At 47.3% G+C, this 20,482-nt stretch overlaps 1 protein-coding gene and 1 long non-coding RNA gene across 2 annotated transcripts; one reads left to right on the forward strand and one right to left on the reverse strand.

The window, feature by feature from the left end:
- Window positions 1-6,952: 6,952 nt before the first annotated feature.
- LOC123592482 lies at window positions 6,953-10,249 on the reverse strand. Its single transcript, XR_006709793.1, has 3 exons — window positions 10,109-10,249; window positions 8,827-8,836; window positions 6,953-6,964 (listed from the first exon to the last, which is right to left on the reverse strand). It is a non-coding gene; the product is annotated as an uncharacterized LOC123592482 (long non-coding RNA).
- Window positions 10,250-15,413: 5,164 nt separating this feature from the next.
- LOC123592480 (neutrophil gelatinase-associated lipocalin-like) lies at window positions 15,414-19,589 on the forward strand. The gene is made up of 7 exons (XM_045467513.1): window positions 15,414-15,586; window positions 16,107-16,243; window positions 17,879-17,958; window positions 18,104-18,223; window positions 18,444-18,545; window positions 19,238-19,268; window positions 19,391-19,589. Exons 1-6 carry the CDS (start codon window positions 15,449-15,451, stop codon window positions 19,255-19,257), a joined length of 597 nt encoding a protein of 198 aa, XP_045323469.1. The 5' UTR covers window positions 15,414-15,448; the 3' UTR covers window positions 19,258-19,268; window positions 19,391-19,589.
- Window positions 19,590-20,482: the final 893 nt, after the last annotated feature.

A 20,482-nucleotide genomic window follows, 5' to 3' on the forward strand; every position in this document is an offset into this window, starting at 1 on the left:
AACTTTTATCCTCAGAATTATTTAATATTTTTCCTGACGTTTGAGGCACATACATCAGAGCAAACACTTCCCAAAATGGCATTAGGAACCTCCCTACTGGCAGGCAAACCAGTAGACTGAAAGAGGTTACACCATATTTAAGCTTTTAAGCCCCCCAGATTCTTCCACTGAAGGTGCCCTGCTCTTACAAATGGGGCCCAGATTAGAGGCAATCAATACCAACGAAACATCCTATCCATAAGAGGAAGGTGAGTGCAAACAGGAACCTCTCACTGTTTCCCCAGCTTTCTGGGGCAACCTCTGCCAATCCGATGGCAAAGAGTAAAGACAGTGTATTTATTTTATTGGACCAGTGATTCCTCAAGCTTCTGCCATCCATAGAGCAGCCAGCTTCTGGGATGTGGCCGGAGCAGGGCTGATCAGACTTGGGTCAGTCTTCCAAGTCTGGGCTCCTCAGGATTGGCCCTCTTGACTCTGGAGTGATACCTGTGACCTTGAGGGCAGTAGGGGTGGTCGGGATAATGGTATGAGGCCCAGTCCACTGTGGTTTGAGAGGGTCTTTTTTCCAGTCTTTGGCCTAGACCAAGTCCCCTGGTGAGAAGGGGTGTACAGGAGATCCTAAAGAGATTGGGGCCCTCTCTATGGTATATCATTGTAACTCATTTAGGGTGGCCCCTAAAGCTTGAAGTTGTTCTCTTATTCCCTTCCTGGGAGGCTCCCTAGACATGGAGGGGGCCTCACATATATTAACTCAAAAGGGGAGAAACCTTGGGTTCCTGGTGTGTAATGGGCATGCAGGAGGGCCAGGGGCAACAGGTCCGGCCATGGGAGGTTCTGTTTCTTGACAGAACTTGGCTAAGGTTCCCTTAAGGGTGCAATTCATCTGCTCTACTTTTCCTGAGCTTTGAGGCCAGTAAGCAGTCCACCACGAATGCATGCCCATTATTGCTATAGGTTGTGGCTGGTAAGCCTAACTGGGGGACAACTTCTTCTTTGAACTCCTGGTGGGGGTCACAGCATGGATAAGGGAGGGAGCTATGTCTACTTCCTTATTAGCTGCTATATTGGCTGCTTTGTCTGCTAGACGATTTCCTTGTGCTGTAGGGTCATCTCCCTTCTGGTGTCCTTTGCAGTGTAGAACTGCAACTTTTTTGGAAGCCAGAAGGCCTCGAGGAGCTTTAATATTTCCTCCTCACTTTTGATGGTCTTCTCCACCATGGTGAGGAGGTCCCTCTCTTTGTAGATTGCCCCATGTATGTGTACAGTAGCAAAGGTGTACTGGGAGTCAGTTGACTTGCTTGTCCTTACTAATGGTGAGGGCTCGGATTAAGGCATATCACTGCATACCCCGCCTTTTGGTTTTTTGTTTGTTTGTTTTTGTTTTTGTTTTTTTTTCAAGATATGAAATTTATTGTCAAATTGGTTTCCATACAACACCCAGTGCTCATCCCAAAAGGTGCCCTCCTCAATACCCATCACCCACCCACCCCTCCCTCCCACCTCCCATCAACCCTCAGTTTGTTCTGTTTTTTTTTTTTTTTTCTCAACGTTTTATTTTATTTTTGGGACAGAGAGAGACAGAGCATGAACGGGGGAGGGGCAGAGAGAGAGGGAGACACAGAATCGGAAACAGGCTCCAGGCTCCGAGCCATCAGCCCAGAGCCTGATGCGGGGCTCGAACTCACGGACCGCGAGATCGTGACCTGGCTGAAGTCGGACGCTTAACCGACTGCGCCACCCAGGCGCCCCAGTTTGTTCTGCTTTTAAGAGTCTCTTATGCTTTGGCTCTCTCCCACTCTAACCTCTTTTTTTTTTTTTCCTTCTCTTCCCCCATGGGTTTCTGTTAAGTTTCTCAGGATCCACATAAGAGTGAAAACATATGGTATCTGTCTTTCTCTGTATGGCTTATTTCACTTAGCATCACACTCTCCAGTTCCATCCACGTTGTTACAAAGGGCCATATTTCATTCTTTCTCATTGCCATGTAGTACTCCATTGTGTATATAAACCACAATTTCTTTATCCATTCACCAGTTGATGGACATTTAGGCTCTTTCCATAATTTGGCTATTGAGAGTGCTGCTATAAACATTGGCATACCCTGCCTTTTGAATGCCCTCTGTGATGAAACTGCTACCATCACTGAACAAGGTGAGGTCTGGGTTTTGGTCATACAGATCTGCCTGGTCATGCAGATCTGGGCAGCTTGCGAATACTTTATCCGTCACCTCAGAACAGTCATGATCTGGTTTCCCTTCCTCAGAAAGTAGGAAAGTTGCAGGGTTCAGTGCACTATTTTAAGAGGGACCCATGGATTCTCACAGAGGGGCCCCTGGTATTGTTCTAGACAAAAGTCGGAGAGGCATGAGAGACATGACAGCATGAGGAAACTTGACATTTAGTTCTTGTCCCAGGGTGAGTTTATCTGCCTCTTTAATGAGCAGAACTGTGGCCGCTAGTGCCCTAAGACATAGTGGCCATTCTGCCGCCACTGGGTCCAGCCTCTTCTGGCCATTGCCAAGGTCCAACGGTCTGTGTGAGAACCCCAAGGGTGACCTTTTCCTTCTCATGCACAAAGAGATTAAAAGGCTTTTTTATATTCGGCAGGCCAAGGGCTGGTGCCTGCCCCAAGGTGGCCTTTATCTCTAGGAATGCAGCTTTAGCCTCCTTTGTCCAGACAGGTGGTTCTCAATTCAGTCCTACCAAGAGATTATAGAGGGGTCTTGCTATTGCTGAGAATCTGGGAATCCAGATTTGGCAGAATTTTGCAGCCCCAAGGAATTCTTGTAGCCCCCTCTTAGTTTGGGGCTGAGGTAGGGAGGTGATGACCTTCTTTCTCTCTGGCCCTGGTGCTCTTTTTCCTTGGGTTGGACTTGCTGTTGGCAGATCTGTACCTTGTTTTCATGAGACCTGATACCCTGAGTCTGACAGGAGTTGGAGGAGGGCTCTTGTTCCCGCTGTACAATTTTCTTGGGTATAGCTGACAATGAGGAAGTCATCTACATACTGGAGAAGGTGCAGCATGTGACCTCCCTTGGAAAGCTGGCAAAATCTCTGGCCAGTGCCTCCCAAAAGAGGGAGGCAAATTTTTAAACCCCTGTGGGAGGTGTGTCCAAGTCAGTTGCATCTGATACCCTGGGTCTGGTTCAGTCCATTTGAAGACAAACAAATGTTGGCTCTGGGGGGCCAAGCAGAGGCAGAAGGCATCCTTTAAGTCTAGACAAGTAAACCATCTGGTAGAGCCTGGGATATGGCTGAGGAGGGTTCGGGACCACGGGGTGCAAGGAGCTTGAATTGGTCGGTACCCTCCTACTGGCTTCTTGACTGGCAAGAGCAGAGTGTTCCAGGGTGGTTGACATTCAACCAGAATGGCTGCTTCTTTGAGTCTGGTCAGGTGTTCTTGGATGCCTGCCCTTGTCTCTTGTGAGAGGGGTTATTGCCGCTGTCTCTGTGGGTGAGCCCCTGGGATTAAATCTACAATGACAGGGGCCCCTTGTGGGCGAGTCCGGGGAGGGGGGGTGTCCTCGGCCCATACAGTGGGGAAGGCAGTCCTGAATTTGGGTGGGCCACTTGGTTGGGCCTGGGTGCAGAATAGCCTCCACTTGGATCCAATCAGAGGTTGGTGCATCCTGTTGGCTCAAAGGTTACTTGGGCCCCCAGCTTTGAGAGTATATCCTGGCTAAGGAGAGGGATAGGGCACTCAGGTAGGTAGAGGAACTCATGTTGTACCGTGTGGCCCCTGAGTTCACACAAACATCATAGTTTGATACCCTACTTTTATTTTGACCATGGGCTCATAGGGGCCAAGAAGAACCCTGGTCCCCCTCAATCTGAATCTATTCCTGCTAGGCCTATGAGGTCTTTTTTGCAGGGTTCTTGTGCATGTCGGCTGGGTTTCTGGGACTTTCCCCGGTTGGGACATTTATTCTTTTAATGTCCTTTCTCCTTGCAGTAGGCGCACTTATCCATTGCTAAGGAGGTTTTGGGCCTCCTCCCTTTTGGTGGCTGGACCTTCCTCCCCATCCTTTTGCGGTGGCTCTCTTGTGCCTCAGGGTCAAACTGGGTGTAAGCCTTGCATAGCATCTCATAGTAATCCCTGGGGGATTCTCCTTGCTGCTGAGCATATTAGTGGGCTTCTTTGTCCCTGCTCGGATCCCCCGGAGGAGAGCCTCTGGTACTGGTGGCTGTGGACTGGCATCTGGAGACTGCCTGCACCTGGCTGAGGGCACAATCTGGCCAATGGTCTGGGGGAGAGAGGATCTTCCAAGTCCAGAGGTGGTGGGGAGACTGAAGGTGACAGAGTATCAGGAACTGGGGGATTAATATCGTGAGGGCAAGATTGGTTCTTCCTCTGGATCACTGGCAAGAATTTGTGGAGGTCAGGACTTCTGTTGACCTTCCTTGAGCCACTTTGTCAAAGTGACTAAGACCCTAGCCTGTTCCTGTTTGTTGCAGGTAAATTTCACCCAAGGGGGTAGGGTTTGGGTAATCTTTAACCAGGAATCGATATACAGGAACTGATCAGGATAACCTGGGTCTCTGGTGACAACATGCCAGATGCAGAGGACCGTTGGGACATCTAAGGTTCCCTCTGAGGACCATCCTACACCAAAAGTGGGCCATTCTAACTCACATAGATTCCTTAACTTGCCGGGGGGTATCTTAATTCCATAGTCTCCCGAAAACCCCTTCTTTGCTCTGTTCTGACCCCATAATGTTCCTGTGAGACAGAGTCACAAAGACAGACAGAAGGGTAGGAGTGCCCCCTCTAATGAGGAGACCAGTCAGATGCCCATCTGGCTATGTCCCAAAGGAACTTAGGTAATGCTTAGCCGTAGCAGTCTCAGCTTTGTGACTTTCAATCGGAAACTATTCCAATGCCACCATAATCTGTGTGCCGTTCACCACGGAATTGCAGATGGGCCCATTCAGACTCCGTGGGCTTTTGGGGATCTTAAGGGTGCCCACCTGTGGAGCCACAGTATTGAACTCAGCAGGCAAGCCAGACCAAGTCACACATTCACACTCACATAGACACCAGAGGTTATTACATTCCCTCCCACAGAATTTCTACCTGTGAGACCCCTGAGGTCTCTGGGGATTGATCAGGTCTCTCTTCCACCCCTGTGGGTGGGTCGGACTGAATTCCTACCTGTGAGACCACTGAAGTCTCCGGGGAGTGATCAGGTCCCCCTTCCACCCTTATGGGGCAGAAGACTGAATTGGGGCTCCTTACCTGTAAGACCTCTGAGGTCTCCAGGGAATGACCAGGTCCCTCTTCAGTCAGGTCTCGGACTGAATTGGGGCACCATACCACAATTCCTACCTGTGAGACCACTGAGGTCTCTGGGGCGTGATCAGGTCCCCCTTCTACCACTATAGGTGGGCCAGACTGAATTGGGTCCCAGGCCTTACCGGTATCTGATGTCAGGTCCAGGTCCTCATCTGCCAAGTCTCCTCGCATCTGGCAAATGGCAGAGTGGGGCCAGCTTGAGGGGACTGAGTGGGAGACTGCAGAAGATCAGGCAGGGCACGCCTTCTCCATTGCGATTCCTCATTCTGTCACCACCTCGCTATTTTCCCAAACCAGTGGCAACAATGGGCCAGTGCAGTTGGGTTTCCTGGTCAGGGAACCAAATGTTATGGAAAGTGGTCTGGATCACCCAGCAGAAGAACCAAATGGCCCTCAGAGATCTTGGAAGGCAAGAGCTTTATTTCACACCAGTGGGCTCAGAGGAGATAACTCTCCAGAGGTCTGAGTCCAGAGCATAAGCAGAGGGGACAATTTATAGTCTGTTCCTTCCGCATTCTGCATTAGTAGTAATTTGGTGAATGCAGCAAGCTGGGTGGGAAGAAAAACTCAGAAGGAGAGTCTTCCATCGGGGATTGGAATTCCCCTATGAGTCATGTAGGCCATCTTATAACAGATTTTTCCTTATCAATTTTAGTATTTAGTTATATAATATTAAGAGTTATTTAAGGCCTTAACTGTGTAACAAGTGGTATATAGCCATCATATAGATTCTGTTTTGTTTAGTAAGCAATCAGGTAATTAAAAAGAGGTACTTTTATAGGAAAAAGAAAAATACAGGCTGATGCTTACAGCAGATTACAAACCCAGTGTGTTTCAGTGCTGACAGTGAGATTTTTTAGATGTTAGACTTGAAGCATCCTTGGATGCTTGTGGGAACAGGCAGCAGGAATCAGATTGGTCTTTCTGGTTTGTAACTCAAATGTCTATGGTGATCCTTTTGAATGGCCCATTGTAAGAAGAAATTGTTAGTAGAAACTGGGAAAGGAAGATGAAAAAGAAAGGTACAACCATCCTCAGAGAAATATGAGGTCTTCCACAGGTTCACAGGAATAAGAAGGCACATTCGTTTGCTTGTTAATTCCTGTGAAGGGGGTACAGGTTTTATTTTAAATATAGGAGCCCATGAAGTGTTCCCTTCCAACTTTATCGCAGTGGGAGTATATAATATGACCCAGTAGGGGCTCTTCCAGTTTGAAGTTAAACCCATTGTTGTATTAGACTTTCAATCCTTTAAATAAACTAGGTCTTTTGGGTTTATATGGGGTGGGTTTCTAGTAACTGTCAGATCAGGTGTAGGGAGGATATGGTTGGCATATTTAGAGATTTAGAAATTAACCTGGTCTCCAGTGAATAGTAAAGCACTATAGTCTTTATCTACTCATAGTTCTACAGTGAGAAAATCTTTGCATACAATTATTGGGGGAATCCATTCCATTTTCCAGTTATTTAAATAATCATATGCCCATGGGGACTTATTATTATCTCCACTGAATAACAAGCACAGAAGATTTTCTATACATGAAATATTGTGACAATTTTTCTGAAGTTTACCTCGAGTTGTGTAGTTTAGGCGAACAGCAAACATTTAAAGACAATCAGAACTAGAATTCAACATCCAGAAAGCTGCATTATGGGAATATAGTTTTTCCTCTCTAAAACCTTCATTTCCAGAAAAAGCCAAATCAAGACTAATTCCTTTACAAAACAAGTCCAGTTTTAAGAAACTTTGCCTAATGATTTACATAAGCTCAGCAAGAATAGTGATTGATCCTAAGGATCTTTTAAAGTTTGCTTTGCTGAAACCTTTTATAAGGAATCTCCAGATTGAACTGGAGACTGAACTGATTGGCCTCTCCAGGCCAGAAGCCAAGTCAAGTACTTCCATCAGACAGGCCTGCAATACTTGTAGATTGGGCAAATTCCTCTCCAGGAGGTCCCCAAGATATCCTGAGGTCCCTGCACCTGCCCAGAAGTGACATTCTTTACTCATCTGGTAAGTCTGATCAGAACTCTGTAAGCAAGGCATCAGACCAACATTCCCAAGGGGCTTTATTTGCTCCATGCTTCATAAAGTCAACCTTAGTTGCGTAAAGCCATATAGTCATATCAGGGTCTATGCATTTCTCTCAAATAGGACATTCCAGACAAAACCTTGGTAAAATGAACAGTATTCTCAATGGTGTCTTTTACAAGGAGGACAGATTCTCACTGAACTTACACAGGTAAGTATGATGGCTGTGGAAGTATACTCAATGAGACACTTTGAATTTCAGAGGGTTCAGGTAGAGAGAAAAGTTAAATGTTTCAATTTATTTGTAGAGGAATATTTCATCACATTTCTGTACATTATACATATCTTAAGAGAAGGTTTCCTTAATCTGGAAGAGCAAACATTAGAGATCCAGCAATGTTTTCAACAAGGGTCACAAAAACTATAACCTTTCTCAGTTCATTTAGTCCCATATTACTAATTGTTGTTCAGTTCAAATGCAGCTTTTTAGTTCTGGACATTCTTACCTATTTTAGTTTTAGGATTTTAAAGCTGCCAAATGCCTGAATTTGTCCTAAAAGCCCTTTTAATAAATCTCCTGGAAGAGGAAACACGTTTTACAAGAGAGTAAGTACAATAATTATAAGTGACAAAACTCAAAAATGGACATGGTTAACAATCTGATGAGAGTTCGTTATGATGCATTTGACAAGGATATTTGGTTATTTCTGTGATACATAGCACTTTAATAATCAGAATGTCACGTGACAACCTTATTACAAAAATGTATTAAAACTTTGGGAATTCGAACTTCAAGCTGTATTACAAGCTGTAATCATCAAGACAGTATGGTACTGGCACAAAAACAGACACTCAGGTCAATGGGACAGAATAGAAAACTCAGAAATGGACCCACAAACATATGGCCAACTAATCTTTGACAAAGCAGGAAAGAATATCCAAAGGAATAAAGACAGGCTCTTCAGCAAGTGGTGCTGGGAAAACTGGACAGTGACATGCAGAAAAATGAACCTGGACCACTTTCTTACACCATACCCCAAAATAAAATCAAAATAGATGAAAGACCTAAATGTAAGACAGGAAACCATCAAAATCTTTGAGGAGAAAGCAGGCAAAAACCTCTTTGACCTTGGCCACAGCAACTTCTTACTCACCACGTCTCCAGAGGCAAGGGAAACAAAAGCAGAAATGAACTATTGGGACCTCATCAAAATACAAAGCTTATGCACAGAGAAGGAAACAATCAGCAAAACTAAAAGGCAACGATGGAATGCGAGAAGATATTTGCAAATTACTTATCAGATAAAGGATTAGTATCCAAAATCTATAAAGAACTTATCAAACTCAACACCCAAAAAACAAATAATCCAGTGAAGAAATGGACAAAAGACATGAATAGACACTTCTTCAAACAAGACATCCAGGTGGCCAACTGACACATGAAAAATGCTCAACATCACTCATCATCAGGGAAATACAAATCAAAACCACAATGAGATACCACCTCACACCTGTCAGAATGGCTAACATTAACAACTCAGGCAACAACAGATGTTGGCGAGGATGCAGAGAAAGAGGATCTCTTCTGCACTGCTGGTGGGAATGCAAACTGGTGCAGCCACTCTGGAAAACATTATGGAGGTTCCTCAAAAAAATTAAAAATAGAACTATGCTACAACCCAGCAATTGCACTACTAGGTATTTACCCAAGGGACACAGGTATGCTGTTTCGAAGGAGCACATGCACCCCAATGTTTATAGCAGCAGTATCAACTATAGCCAAAGTATGGAAAGAGCCCAAATGTCCATCAATGGATGAATGGATAAAGAAGATGTGGTATATAGATACAATGGAGTATTACTCAGCAATCAAAAAGAATGAAATCTTGCCATTTACAACTAGGTGGCTGGAACTAGAGGGTATTATGCTAAGAGAAATTAGTCAGAGAAAGACAAATATCATATGATTTCATTAATATGAGGATTTTAAGATACAAAACAGATGAACATAAGGGAAGGGAAGCAAAAATAATATGAAAACAGCAAGGGGGACAAAACATAAGAGACTCTTAAATATGGAGAACAAACAGAAGGTTACTGGAGGGATTGTGGGAGGGGGGATGGGCAAAATGGGTAAGGGGCATTAGGAATCTACTCCTGAAATCATTGTTGCACTATATGATAACTAACTTGAACGTAAATTTTAAAAAAGTAATTAAAAAAAAACTTTAGGAATTGCACATATCTTTGAACAGTTACAACATTCACCCAAGCAATGTCACCTAAGGTGTACCACTATTTAACAGGGCTTTTCACTTAATATACCAAATAAAAAGTTCTCCTTGGTCAAAGGGACTTTCTGTACAATTTAAATGCTGGGAATTTTGTTAAACCTTAGAAAGTTATAGAGCACATCTGAAATGGGATTCAGATCATTACAAATCTTAAAGCTTTAAATTATTTATTTAACTAAGATGGTAATAAGAGATTCCAAAGGCAAATATGAAGGGTTATATAGTTGTTACAAAACTTTGCTCCTTTAACAGTTAGAAGTTTTAACTAAGCGATCAATGACCTGATAAAGACAAAACCTGAAACTGTGGTTTTCCTGGCAGACAAAAGAGAATACAATCCTTTGTATATTATTATTATTATTATTTATCAAGAGCCGAACAATCCAAAAAAACTTTGTCTTTTGAATAGAGAGAAAAGCAGAATTTCAACATTATAACAGTGTACCTTTGAAAATCCATTCATTGCAACTTAGTCTGTCATAACTACACATAAAATTCCTTTCCACAGATTTCCCTTCATGAACCTTCTACAACTTACCTTTGCATTCAAATTTTGTCCCAGGCCATTTTTCTCCAAACCAGTCTCATTTAGGACAAAATTACTTTCTTTTACTTGCAACAAAAAATATATTTCCATTCCTTTTCTCTTTTTTACACATTCATACTTTTTCACATATAGAGTTGCTTTCCTTATTTCCATCAGTCTTTTTATGTTTAGCAGAATTTTGACTTTTAGAAACTTAGTCTCCAGCTGAGACTAAGTAGGACCCAATTCTAAACTGTTACACCAGAATCCTTTAGATGGCAAATTCATGAATCAATTAAGCACAAAGCATGTTTTCTAAAAGACCCAAATATTCCTAGTTTCTCTGCAATAAGAAGTCAAAAGCACAAATCTATGTTCAGTAATCAATGTTTTAGCACTCCATTCTATTTGGAAAAGACCTAGATATCCAGCGAATTCAATCCCATTTATTCAAGTGTGAGATTACCAAAGACATTGAAAGCTCTCTTAACAATTATCTATGAAAACTTTGAGATACACAAAATTACCCTTTAAGTCATCATTTGCTAACAAATTGCAACAGAGACAACATGATCTTATTTGACCTTTAGGAAACCTTGGCAGAATAAAAGTTCTGTATTTGATGCTGATAACTCTAAATACATGTCTGTCTTAGTTAAACTAACACACAAATAAAATTAAACACTGAAGACGTTCCACCTGCATTCACTTAAAGGACAATCAGTTTGTTCCCCACTGTCACTTTTTTACCTAGGACAGCAATGGGGGAATCTGAAGTGGACGATCCAAGGAGGTGCTCATCGCTCCTTGACATCGCGGGTGGGAGGATGGTATAGAAGCCAGTTATGTAGGTCACACAGAGGGTGATGCAGAAACAAGAGGAGAGACAGGGGAAGGCACAAGAGGTGAAGTGCCAGAAGGCAGAGAAAGAGGATTCCTGATTCTAAACCTTGTCAGCTGGGAAAGAGGGGATGCCATGTTGTTTGTTCGTTTGCTTGTTTGTTTGTTTGATTTCACCCAGGGGGAAATAGGGAGTCTATGTCAGGCTAGAGAAGACAAGGGATTTCCCTGAAACAAAGGGAGTTTGGGCAGCTGCTTAGGAATATTCTTTAAAGTCCACATCCCAAAGTAGACTACCCACAGTTGGCTCCAATTATAGCTGTTAACTTGGCAACTGAATGAAGGAGAGGCCCCCACATCTATTAGGAGGAGGAACACAGAGAAAGAGTCAGCATCCCCTTTGTCAGGGATGGCCTGTGTCTCCTCTAGCACCTGAATTCCATCAGGAGGAGGCCTGTTAGGACATCCACTATATCAGGAAGGAGTTTACTAGCCAAACACATTCTTTTGGTCCAGGTCCTGACTTAGAGCTGTGATGGCCTGGAACTAAGGTACCTCCATCCATTGGCCCTGTTTCCTACAGAAGATATCTAACTGCTAGATCCTATTAAGGCCACGCAGTGGTATGGGATATGTCCTTTCCTAAATTTTGCAATGCAAATTGTTTCCAGTGGGTTAAAAAGGCATCTCAAGGGAGAGTCACTGGGGACTGTGGAGAAGCTCCCGTCCTACTCTTAGAGACAGAAAAGCAGAAAAGGTCCATTACCACGAAAATCCACCCTCCCCACCCCCACTTCCAGGTGGCATCACCCATGCAGGGTGTATCACAGGTTCCTGAGGTGTTAAAGTGACCCAAGGCGTACCTGGAGGCAAATCGCAATGATCACCGACAAGCAGTTAAGGGCCGATGGAAGCTGACCTCCCCACTTTCCTATTGCATCTTAGGCTGCAAATAGGTGCCAGCAGAAGGACCTAATTTGCTTTGCTAAGAAGGCTGAACAAACCACTGGTTTAACCCATGAAAAACACTGGAAAACTTTTACAAGGGGGAATTGCCCAATTTTGTTACTTTATTAGTAGTTAGTAGAGGACATTGAAAACAGTGAAGACAGAAACCCATCATGATCTCAGTGACATTCCAACACATACAGTCTTTACAGCCAACGTCCTAGGAAATGGTTCCCAGTTGAGTTTATATTCAATCAGGTACTGGTTTTGCGGGCTTGCAGGGGAGGGTCCACAGCCAAAAGTAGCTAGACCAGGGATGTGGATGGGATACTTTAGACCAATGAGGAGGAAACCTCACACAGGAGTCTTAAGATTTGCATCTGTGCCAGTCACTTAGGTGGCTGTCCCATGCCCAACACAGATAACCATGTATAAGGACAGGAATAAAGAGAGGGCACAAGTTTCTGGGCCTTTTTACCATTCTGGCCTGGGGATTCACTTGCAGCCAAAAGACAGGCTCTCACCTCCCCATGGAGTAGCCACGGGCTACAGGAGTACAGCCTGAGCAATGGAGACAGGAAAGTGTTCTAGTAAGACCAGACTCCTTGAAAAGCCCCTGAAATAAGAGTAAAAGAAGCAAAGAGAAAGTACTCACCAAGTTTGCACTGAAGCTCTGAGTCCAGATGAAAAGACCCACACCCCACATTGGAGGCCAAATGGTGAGGTTATTGAGTGGGGTGGGGAGGGTTCCAGAGCTGACAGCCAAGAAAGAATTCTTGAAGATGTCTTGGTGAAAAAAAAAAAGATTTTATTAAAACATGGGGACAGGACCCATGGGCAGAAAAAAGCTGCATTGAAGTTGGGAAGAGTGACTGGTTATATACTAGGAAGTTGGGGGAAGTAAAGTCAAAAGGGAAGAAGGCCTCCAGAAGGAGTCTGACGTGCTAAAGAGGACCCCTAATCTACCCTAGGACTTGCTATTGTCAAGCTTAGGTTGTTTTACCTCTAGTAAGGCATTTATATTAGGAATGGTAGGGGGTCCTGGGAAAATGTACCCTGTATGTGCCTCAATTATTTGTCACTGGGCTGCAGGGTATCAGGAAATTTAATCTTACCTGCCATTTCCTTCTTGCCTTTCTTCCTGCAACTCCATGGTGGGGAGGGTGTTAATAGGGGCTCCAGGAACCTGAGTCTATAGGCTTCTGGAGGCTAGACTATTGATAAGATTGTCTTTTGCTTCTAACTTACCAAGATGTTTGTAAACTGATGGAGACTCATGTCCTGCATGACTGGGATCTCTATCAGTTAACCATGTGTTTTCTTTCCTTTCCTTTGTTCTTGGGCAGCCAGAGGAATGTCACACATATCCCACCTGAGAGTGGGGGCTGGGGGGTTCTAGCTTGTACATAATGCTCCCTATTCACCCAGAGTCAACTTATCTCCAGGTCCACACCCAAAGCCCATGTGAGGGGAGCTGGTTCCCCTCCAGCAGGTGACAGAGCCAATGAGGTTTCTGGGAGTGTCATTTGAAGCCTGTCAGCCCTATGGTCAGCATCACGTCAGGCATTCCATCACCTCTGGCCCTCGAGGTGACATCTAGGAGATACTGCCCTGGGGGCTGGGTCCCTTCACTGCCTCCCATGGCCAACCAAGTCCCCATGAGGAAACTGCCCCTCCCCCTCCAGGACAGTGTTAGGATCAGCCATGACAGGAGCTTACTTCTAGGGGTACAGTCCTAGCTCTGGGCTCCACAGTCAAGACTATGGCCAGAGATGGCAGAAGGTATCAGTGATCTCTCAAGGATGAGGCTGAGTCCTTGCACTCACTGTGACCCAAAGTACCCAGTGTCCAGAGCAGCAGGGTAGAGAGCCCTCCTTGGTTCCTGAGCCCCCCACCCCATTTCACACCGTGCAGATGCATGTTCCCATTGTCCCCCACCAGGAAGGAACAGAGACTGTAGCCTCGGAGCTCTGTTATGGCAAGCTGTCCAATTTGTGGCTGCATGCCTAGCTTGGGGTTTCAGTTCATTGGGCCCACAAGAGAGGCCAAGTCCCTTAGGGCCAGCTGAGGTCTGGGTTCACCCTGCCAATGGGACGTGGAGGAGGGAAGGGGCTGACTCATGGTGGGAATGATGGGGCTCTGGAATGGTGGGGATTCAAAGCTCACAGCCATGAAAGAATTCTTGAGGAATCTTTGGTTCAGAAAAGGTGATCTTATTAAAACACGGGGACAGGACTCTTGGGCAGAAAGAGCTACACTGGGGTTGTGAAGAGTGACTGGTTATATACCATGGGGTTGGGGGACATAAAGTCAAGAGGAAGTTTCTAAAGGGATTTTCATATGCTCAAGTAGACTCCCACATTACCGGAGGCCTGGATGTTGTCAAGCTAAGGTTGTTTTGCTTTCTAGCAAAGCATTAACATTCAGACAGTAAGGAATTCCTGGAGAAATGTTATACTCTGTGTGTGCCTCAAGTGTTTGTCAAAATGGGCTGCAGCTCATAATGAAATTTAATTCCATCTCCCATTTTCTTCTTGCCATTTTTCCCCATATGACTATGGAGGGAGGGCGATATTTGGACTCCAGGAAATGGAGTGTAGTTTTCTGGAGATTAGGCTCTTGGTAAGATTCCCCTTTTCTCCTAATTTACTAGGACATAGGTAAACTGATGGAGGACTGTGTTCTCTATCACTTAACCATTTGATTTCTTTCCTTTCCTTTGTTCTTGGGTGTCCAGGAGTGCCTGAGGAATGTCACACAGATCCCACCTGGGGGGAGGGGAGCCTGCTAGCATGTGTTTTCCCCTCAGCTTGCCTTATGTTCCCTCATCAGGAACATTCCCCAGTAGGCCTTCGGTGGTAGGGGGAGGGGAAGGGTTTTTCACCCCGTGCCACGGCCTAGGGTGGGTCCCTGGGAGGGCCAGGGTCTGGGCTCCATGAGCAGCACAGGGTACACTCTGTCCTTCCGTACCAGGAATGTCCCTTTGGGTTGCCTCCCTTTCCCTGTCCCTTTGGAGAAGCACAAAGCAGCTTGGGCTCTGTTGGTTTGAGGCATTGTCTGCTTTCATCTGGTGCAGGATGGGGGTCCCACCACACTTACCCCACCCTGCACTTGGGCCCCAGAGAGAGGCTCCTGGAGGTCAGAGATGACAGCTGGTCCAGATCAGAGACCACTGTCCTCACACAGTGCTAACCAGGGAGAAGAGAGTGTGGAGTCAGTGTCCTTGCCAGAGATGTGGAGATATGGGGAATGCATCCTCCAGCCTCCTGGACCTTCCTGCCCTTCATCTTGCATAATCCTGACCTGAGGGGAAGGGCAGAGAGCTTGCCATGATCCTCAGCACAAGTTGCTGGCAATTGCCTCACCCTTCCAGGATTTGGCAAAGGATAAGTCGCTCCACCCTGGGTGAGCCATTGGACACAGAGACCATAAATAGCATCCCCCCAGAAGGCTCCTCACTCATCCCCTCTTTCAGGGAAACTGAAAGTGGTGCCTGCCTCCTTGGCCCTGAAGTCATGGCCTTAGGTCTCCTGTGGCTGGGCCTTGCCCTGCTGGGTGCTCTGCAGACCCATGCCCAGGATTCCACCCCAAACCTGATCCCAGCCCCGCCTCTGCTCTTGGTCCCTGTGGAGCCTGACTTCCAGAATGAGCAGGTAAGTGATCTGGAGGTGCAGCTGCAGGGAGGTCCCAGGATGAGTGTCAACAGAGGGGAGGAGAGACAGGATGGGCTCAGGCTTTAGCTCAGTCTGCCATCTGGTGCCCTGATGGAAGGCACACCCCGTGCCTCCATCCACACCCCAACCTTGCTGACAAGAGGGTCAGCTGAGCAGACTCCCCTAGTTCACACTCTCTTCCATAATCCCTGCAGTCCATGCAAGGTGGGAACATCTTCAGGCCCTCTACATGATGAGGAAACTGAGGCTCAGGAATGCCAGCTGGCCACTTGTCAAGTGTTACCCTATCCTTGACACACTGAGGGCTCCTGCCTGGCCTAATGGGCTCCAGCTCCTGCCAGGCTCATCAGTCCAGCCTGTGTGGCCAGCTGGGTCCCAGCAGCCCAGTTAGAGGGGCTTCTGGTTGAGGCCCAGGCTGCCTAGAGGTGCCTGCAGGAATGGAGCAGGAGGGCCCCCTGGGGCTGCTCCTGGCTCTGCCTATTATCAGCCCCCATTGTAGTTCCAGGGGAAATGGTACTTCTTAGGATTGGCAGGGAACGGATTCAATAAAGAAAAGCACAGGAGGATGAAGATGTACATTGCCAACTACGAGCTGAACGAAGACAACAGCTACAATGTCACCTCTACTGTGGCCTGGTGAGAGCCACCAGCTAGTAGGGGAGCATGTAGGGCCTAGAGGGCTGCCCTGGGAGTCCAAGAGGCATACTGAAGACATAGCCAAGGGGTGACCAAAGGTGAAAGATGATCATTCATCCTACCACTGGGTACTGGTTCCCTGTATTTATTCCTTCTTTCATTTACTAAATCAACATTTCTTGGTCATTTCAGCACAGACACAAAACAGTACTGCGGTTGGACAAAAGCGATCATCAGTGACAAGACAAAGAGAGCTCGGGGTGTGCTAGAATGGGAGGAGGGTCGGTGGATCCAGCCTGGAATCCCACCTTGAGCTTTGTCCAGGGCTTCCAGGGAGGTGGTCTGTGGGCTGGACCTTGAGAAACCAAATTGCATCAGGAGACCTGGGACCTTTATGACAGGGCTGCTGGACTGAGTCAGAGAGAGCCACTTCTTCAAGAAATAGCAAGCCAGGGGGCGCCTGGGTGGCGCAGTCGGTTAAGTGTCCGACTTCAGCCAGGTCACGATCTCACGGTCCGGGAGTTCGAGCCCCGCATCAGGCTCTGGGCTGATGGCTCAGAGCCTGGAACCTGTTTCCGATTCTGTGTCTCCCTCTCTCTCTGCCCCTCCCCCGTTCATGCTCTGTCTCTCTCTGTCCCAAAAATAAATAAACGTTGAAAAAAAAATTTAAAAAAAAAGAAATAGCAAGCCATCTCATGGCTGCCCTGAACAGGAGTTGATGAGCAGTCTGGTGGGGGGCCGGTGGGTGGCCACCCTGGCAGGAGCCTCAGGTACTGGTGAAGAGCAGGTGTGGCTGTAGCAGAGAGTGGAATGATGGTGTGCAGCCCAGGAGGCTTATCAGTCATAGGAGGGAAATGACCAGAGCATGGGCAGATTAGGACCTAGAGAGGGGAGCCAAGGATTACCCAGCTCCCCTGGGTTTCTGGCTCTGGCACTTGGGGATGGGGCTAGAGCATCGGTCATGGAAGGAACAGAAGAAAGGCAAGTGTGGGGAGATTGGCTCTGGGGTGCCAGGGGACCAGATGGGATGCAGGTGAAAGGTCAGGTTTAGCCCAACAGCTAAGGAAGTCTTTGGCATCCAGCAGGTTGGAGCCTCAGTGGTGATTCCCCCCAGGAGAGGTTACAGCGGGTGCCTGCAAGATAAGTATAGGGAACAGGGACACCTGGTAGCTCAGTTGTTTAAGCGTCCAACTTTGTCTCTGGTCATGATCTCAGGGTTTGTGGGTTTGAGCCCTGGGTCGGGTTCTGTGCTGACAGCTCAGAGCCTGGACGCTGCTTTGGATTCTGTGTCTTCCTCTCTCTGTGTCCCTCCCCATCTCTTGCTCTGTCTCTCTCTTTCTCAAAAATTAATGTATATCTAAAAAAAGTTTTAAAAAAGGGGGAACAATTCCTCAGGTGGGGGAAGACAGTAGAGAGGGAAGGCCACCAAGGGGAAACAGCCCAGAAGAAGGAAGGACAACAGGTGCTGGAGGGAGAGTCTGAGCAGGTCAGGTGACTCAGGGCAGAGTTGGCAGGGAAAGGCAGGGATGGGCTCAGTGGGGAAGAGCCAGGCCAATTCCAGGGGTGGGGTGCATGTCTCCTGCTGTGGCAGGGTGGGCTGTCACCCTCTTTTCCACCCATCTCCTGCTTCCACAGGAACCAGACCTGTCATCCCTCGACCAAAATTTTCCTCCCAAATTTGCGTCTAGGCCAATTCAACCTGGGCAACATTGAGCGTGAGTCCTGAGTGGGGTGTGCATCTCAGGGGCCCCGGACCTCCCTGCCCCTCCACATAGATGCCAAACAGTGGAGTCTGAGGAGGAATCAATAGCTCCCTCTGCCTGGCCAGGGCATGCTGATCCCTCACCATCCACCATGCAGGTTACACGGGAATCCAGAACTACACTTCAAAAGTGGTGACCACAGACTACAACCAGTTTGCCATACTGTACTTCAAGAAAGTTCATGACAACCAGGAGTACATCAAGGTCATCCTCTATGGTGGGTCTTACACCTGGTACAACCCGGTTCTTATTCATGCTGCGGGAGAAGAGGCCCATCGCATCCAGCCCCCAGGTTCCCTCCACTCTGAGCCCCAGGGAGGCGGGAGAGAGGTCTTTCCACAGAACCCCTCATGAAGAAGGGATCTGAGTCTTTGTTCACGCCTTCGACAATCATTATGGAGCTTTCACCAGCCACTAACCAGCCATCTTGGCCACAGGGAGGACCAAGGAGGTGCCTTCTGTACCGAAGGCAATCTTCATCAGCTTCATCAAATCCCTGGGCCTCACCGACGACCACATCATCTTCCCTATCCCCAATGGTAATCACCAGCTGGGCAGAGGAGAAAGGCACATAGGGACTGTCCAGGCCTGATGTTGCCTCACTAGGGAAGGGGGGAGAGGAGGGACCCAGGCCCCTGCTGTGGTCACTGGAGCCCCAGGAGCCACTTCAGGTTCCAGAAGATGCTGCCACACCCAGGGTTCTGGTTCCTAAGTATTCCTCCTTCACAAGAGCTCAGGCCTGCCCACTTGAGAATTGCAGGCCTGGGGCCAAGTTAACTCATTCTCCTGACCTGGCCACATCCCCCTCCACCCAGGCCAGTTTTTCCTGGGTCACCTCCCCCTTTGCCCTGGGGCTGGCTCACTACTGACTTGGGAGGTGCCCTTTCTTCAGGCAGCCTGGCCTGGGCAAGTGCCTCCCAAAGGCTGAGGGTGTGTCAGGACTCAGCAGGTAAATAGGCAGAAGGCTTGGTCCCAAACAGGAGTGTGGCTGGGCCTCACCTGACTCCTTTGGAGAATGGGTGTCACCCAGGTCTGCTTGTCCTTAGGCCTCTCCTCCAGTCCCTGCCCCATCATCCAGCCCTCTGCTGCACCATCTGTGAAAGAAGCCCCAGAGCTTCTGTGGCTAGACTAGGCTGAGGCCCAGCGCAGCCCAGAGGCAGTGCAAGGGCCCTGGAGGTCAGGGACCCCACAAACACATCCTTGCCCATGCTGACCACTCTGTCCCCCACAGATGAGTGCATGGATAAGTAAGCAAGTGTGCGGTAAGTATGGCTGCAGAAGAGGCTGATTGGAACCATGGTGCAACTGGAGCGGGGTCCCAGGTCTTCCTTTGTCCAACCTGCCCAGCACTGCTGTCCTCTTTATTCCCCTGACTCCCTCTCAGGTGCCCTTTGGCTTTCTCTCCACCCCATGCCCTCCCACCGGCCTGTATCCAGGGCACCGCCCAGCTGTCCCCACCAGCCTGGACACCATTGAGAGAGCCAGGGGACTCTCTAACTGCACAGCCCACCAGCTGCTCCCCAGGTTTCCCAGCTGACAGAACCCTTTCTTGGTTGCTAAATAAACACATGTCCCCCAGTTCCCATTCTGTGGTCCTTGACTTCTGTGCCTTCTAAGAGAAAAGAGCAAAAGGCAGGCTCCTATTAGCATCACTCCCAAGAACTCTGGTCCCCTGGAAGGGATGAAGGCCACAAAAGCAGAGTCCAGTCTGACTGAACACTCCTAGCTGAACATTCCCAACTCCAGGCCCAGCCCCACACCAGCAGCTGCCCTCACTTGCCCTTGCCTCCTAGCACACTGAGGGGCCACATTTCACATCTTACACCATGTCAGCCACCTGCAGCAGGTCCAGTGGCAGTGGGCCAGCCAGAAGGCCAAGAAAGAATTCTTGAAGACGTCTTTGATGCAAAAATGTAATTTTATTATTAAAGCACAAGGACAGGACCCATGGACAGAAAGAGCTGCACTTGGGTTGTGAAGAGTGACTGTTTATACACTATGGCTTTGGAGGAGGCAAATTCAAGGGAAGTTTTTAAAGAGATTTTCATATGCTAAAGAAGATTTACAGAGTACTGGAGGTCTAGCTATAGTCAAGCTAAAGTATTTTTCCCTCTAGCAAAGCATTAACATTAACACAGTGGGGAGTTCCTGGTGAAATGTTCTTCTCTGCCAGCCTCAATTATTTGTCAATAAGCTGCAGGGTATCTGATAATTTAATGTTCCCTGCCATTTCCTTCTTGTCTTTCTTCCCCATATTACTATGAGGGGTGATGTGGGGGCTCCAGAAAACTGAGTCTATAGGTTTCTGGAGATTAGACTATTGATAAGATTGCCTTTTTCTTCTAATTTACTAAGATATTTGTAAACTGATGGAGACTCATGTCCTGCATGACTAGGATCTCTATCAGTTAACCATTTGTTTTCTTTCCTTTGTTCTTGGGCAGCCAGGAGTGTCTGAGGAATGTCACACACCACT

Source organism: Leopardus geoffroyi, chromosome D4, assembly GCF_018350155.1.
Source record: "Leopardus geoffroyi isolate Oge1 chromosome D4, O.geoffroyi_Oge1_pat1.0, whole genome shotgun sequence".
Classification (NCBI taxonomy): Eukaryota; Metazoa; Chordata; class Mammalia; order Carnivora; family Felidae; genus Leopardus; species Leopardus geoffroyi.

Coding starts and splice junctions, on each gene's coding strand:
- LOC123592480 (XM_045467513.1), top strand. CDS start 15,449: ATGGCCTTAGGTCTCCTGTGGCTGGGCCTTGCCCTGCTGGGTGCTCTG. Junction 15,587..16,106: donor CTGACTTCCAGAATGAGCAG/GTAAGTGATCTG, acceptor CCCCCATTGTAG/TTCCAGGGGAAATGGTACTT. Junction 18,546..19,237: donor CATCTTCCCTATCCCCAATG/GTAATCACCAGC, acceptor TGTCCCCCACAG/ATGAGTGCATGGATAAGTAA.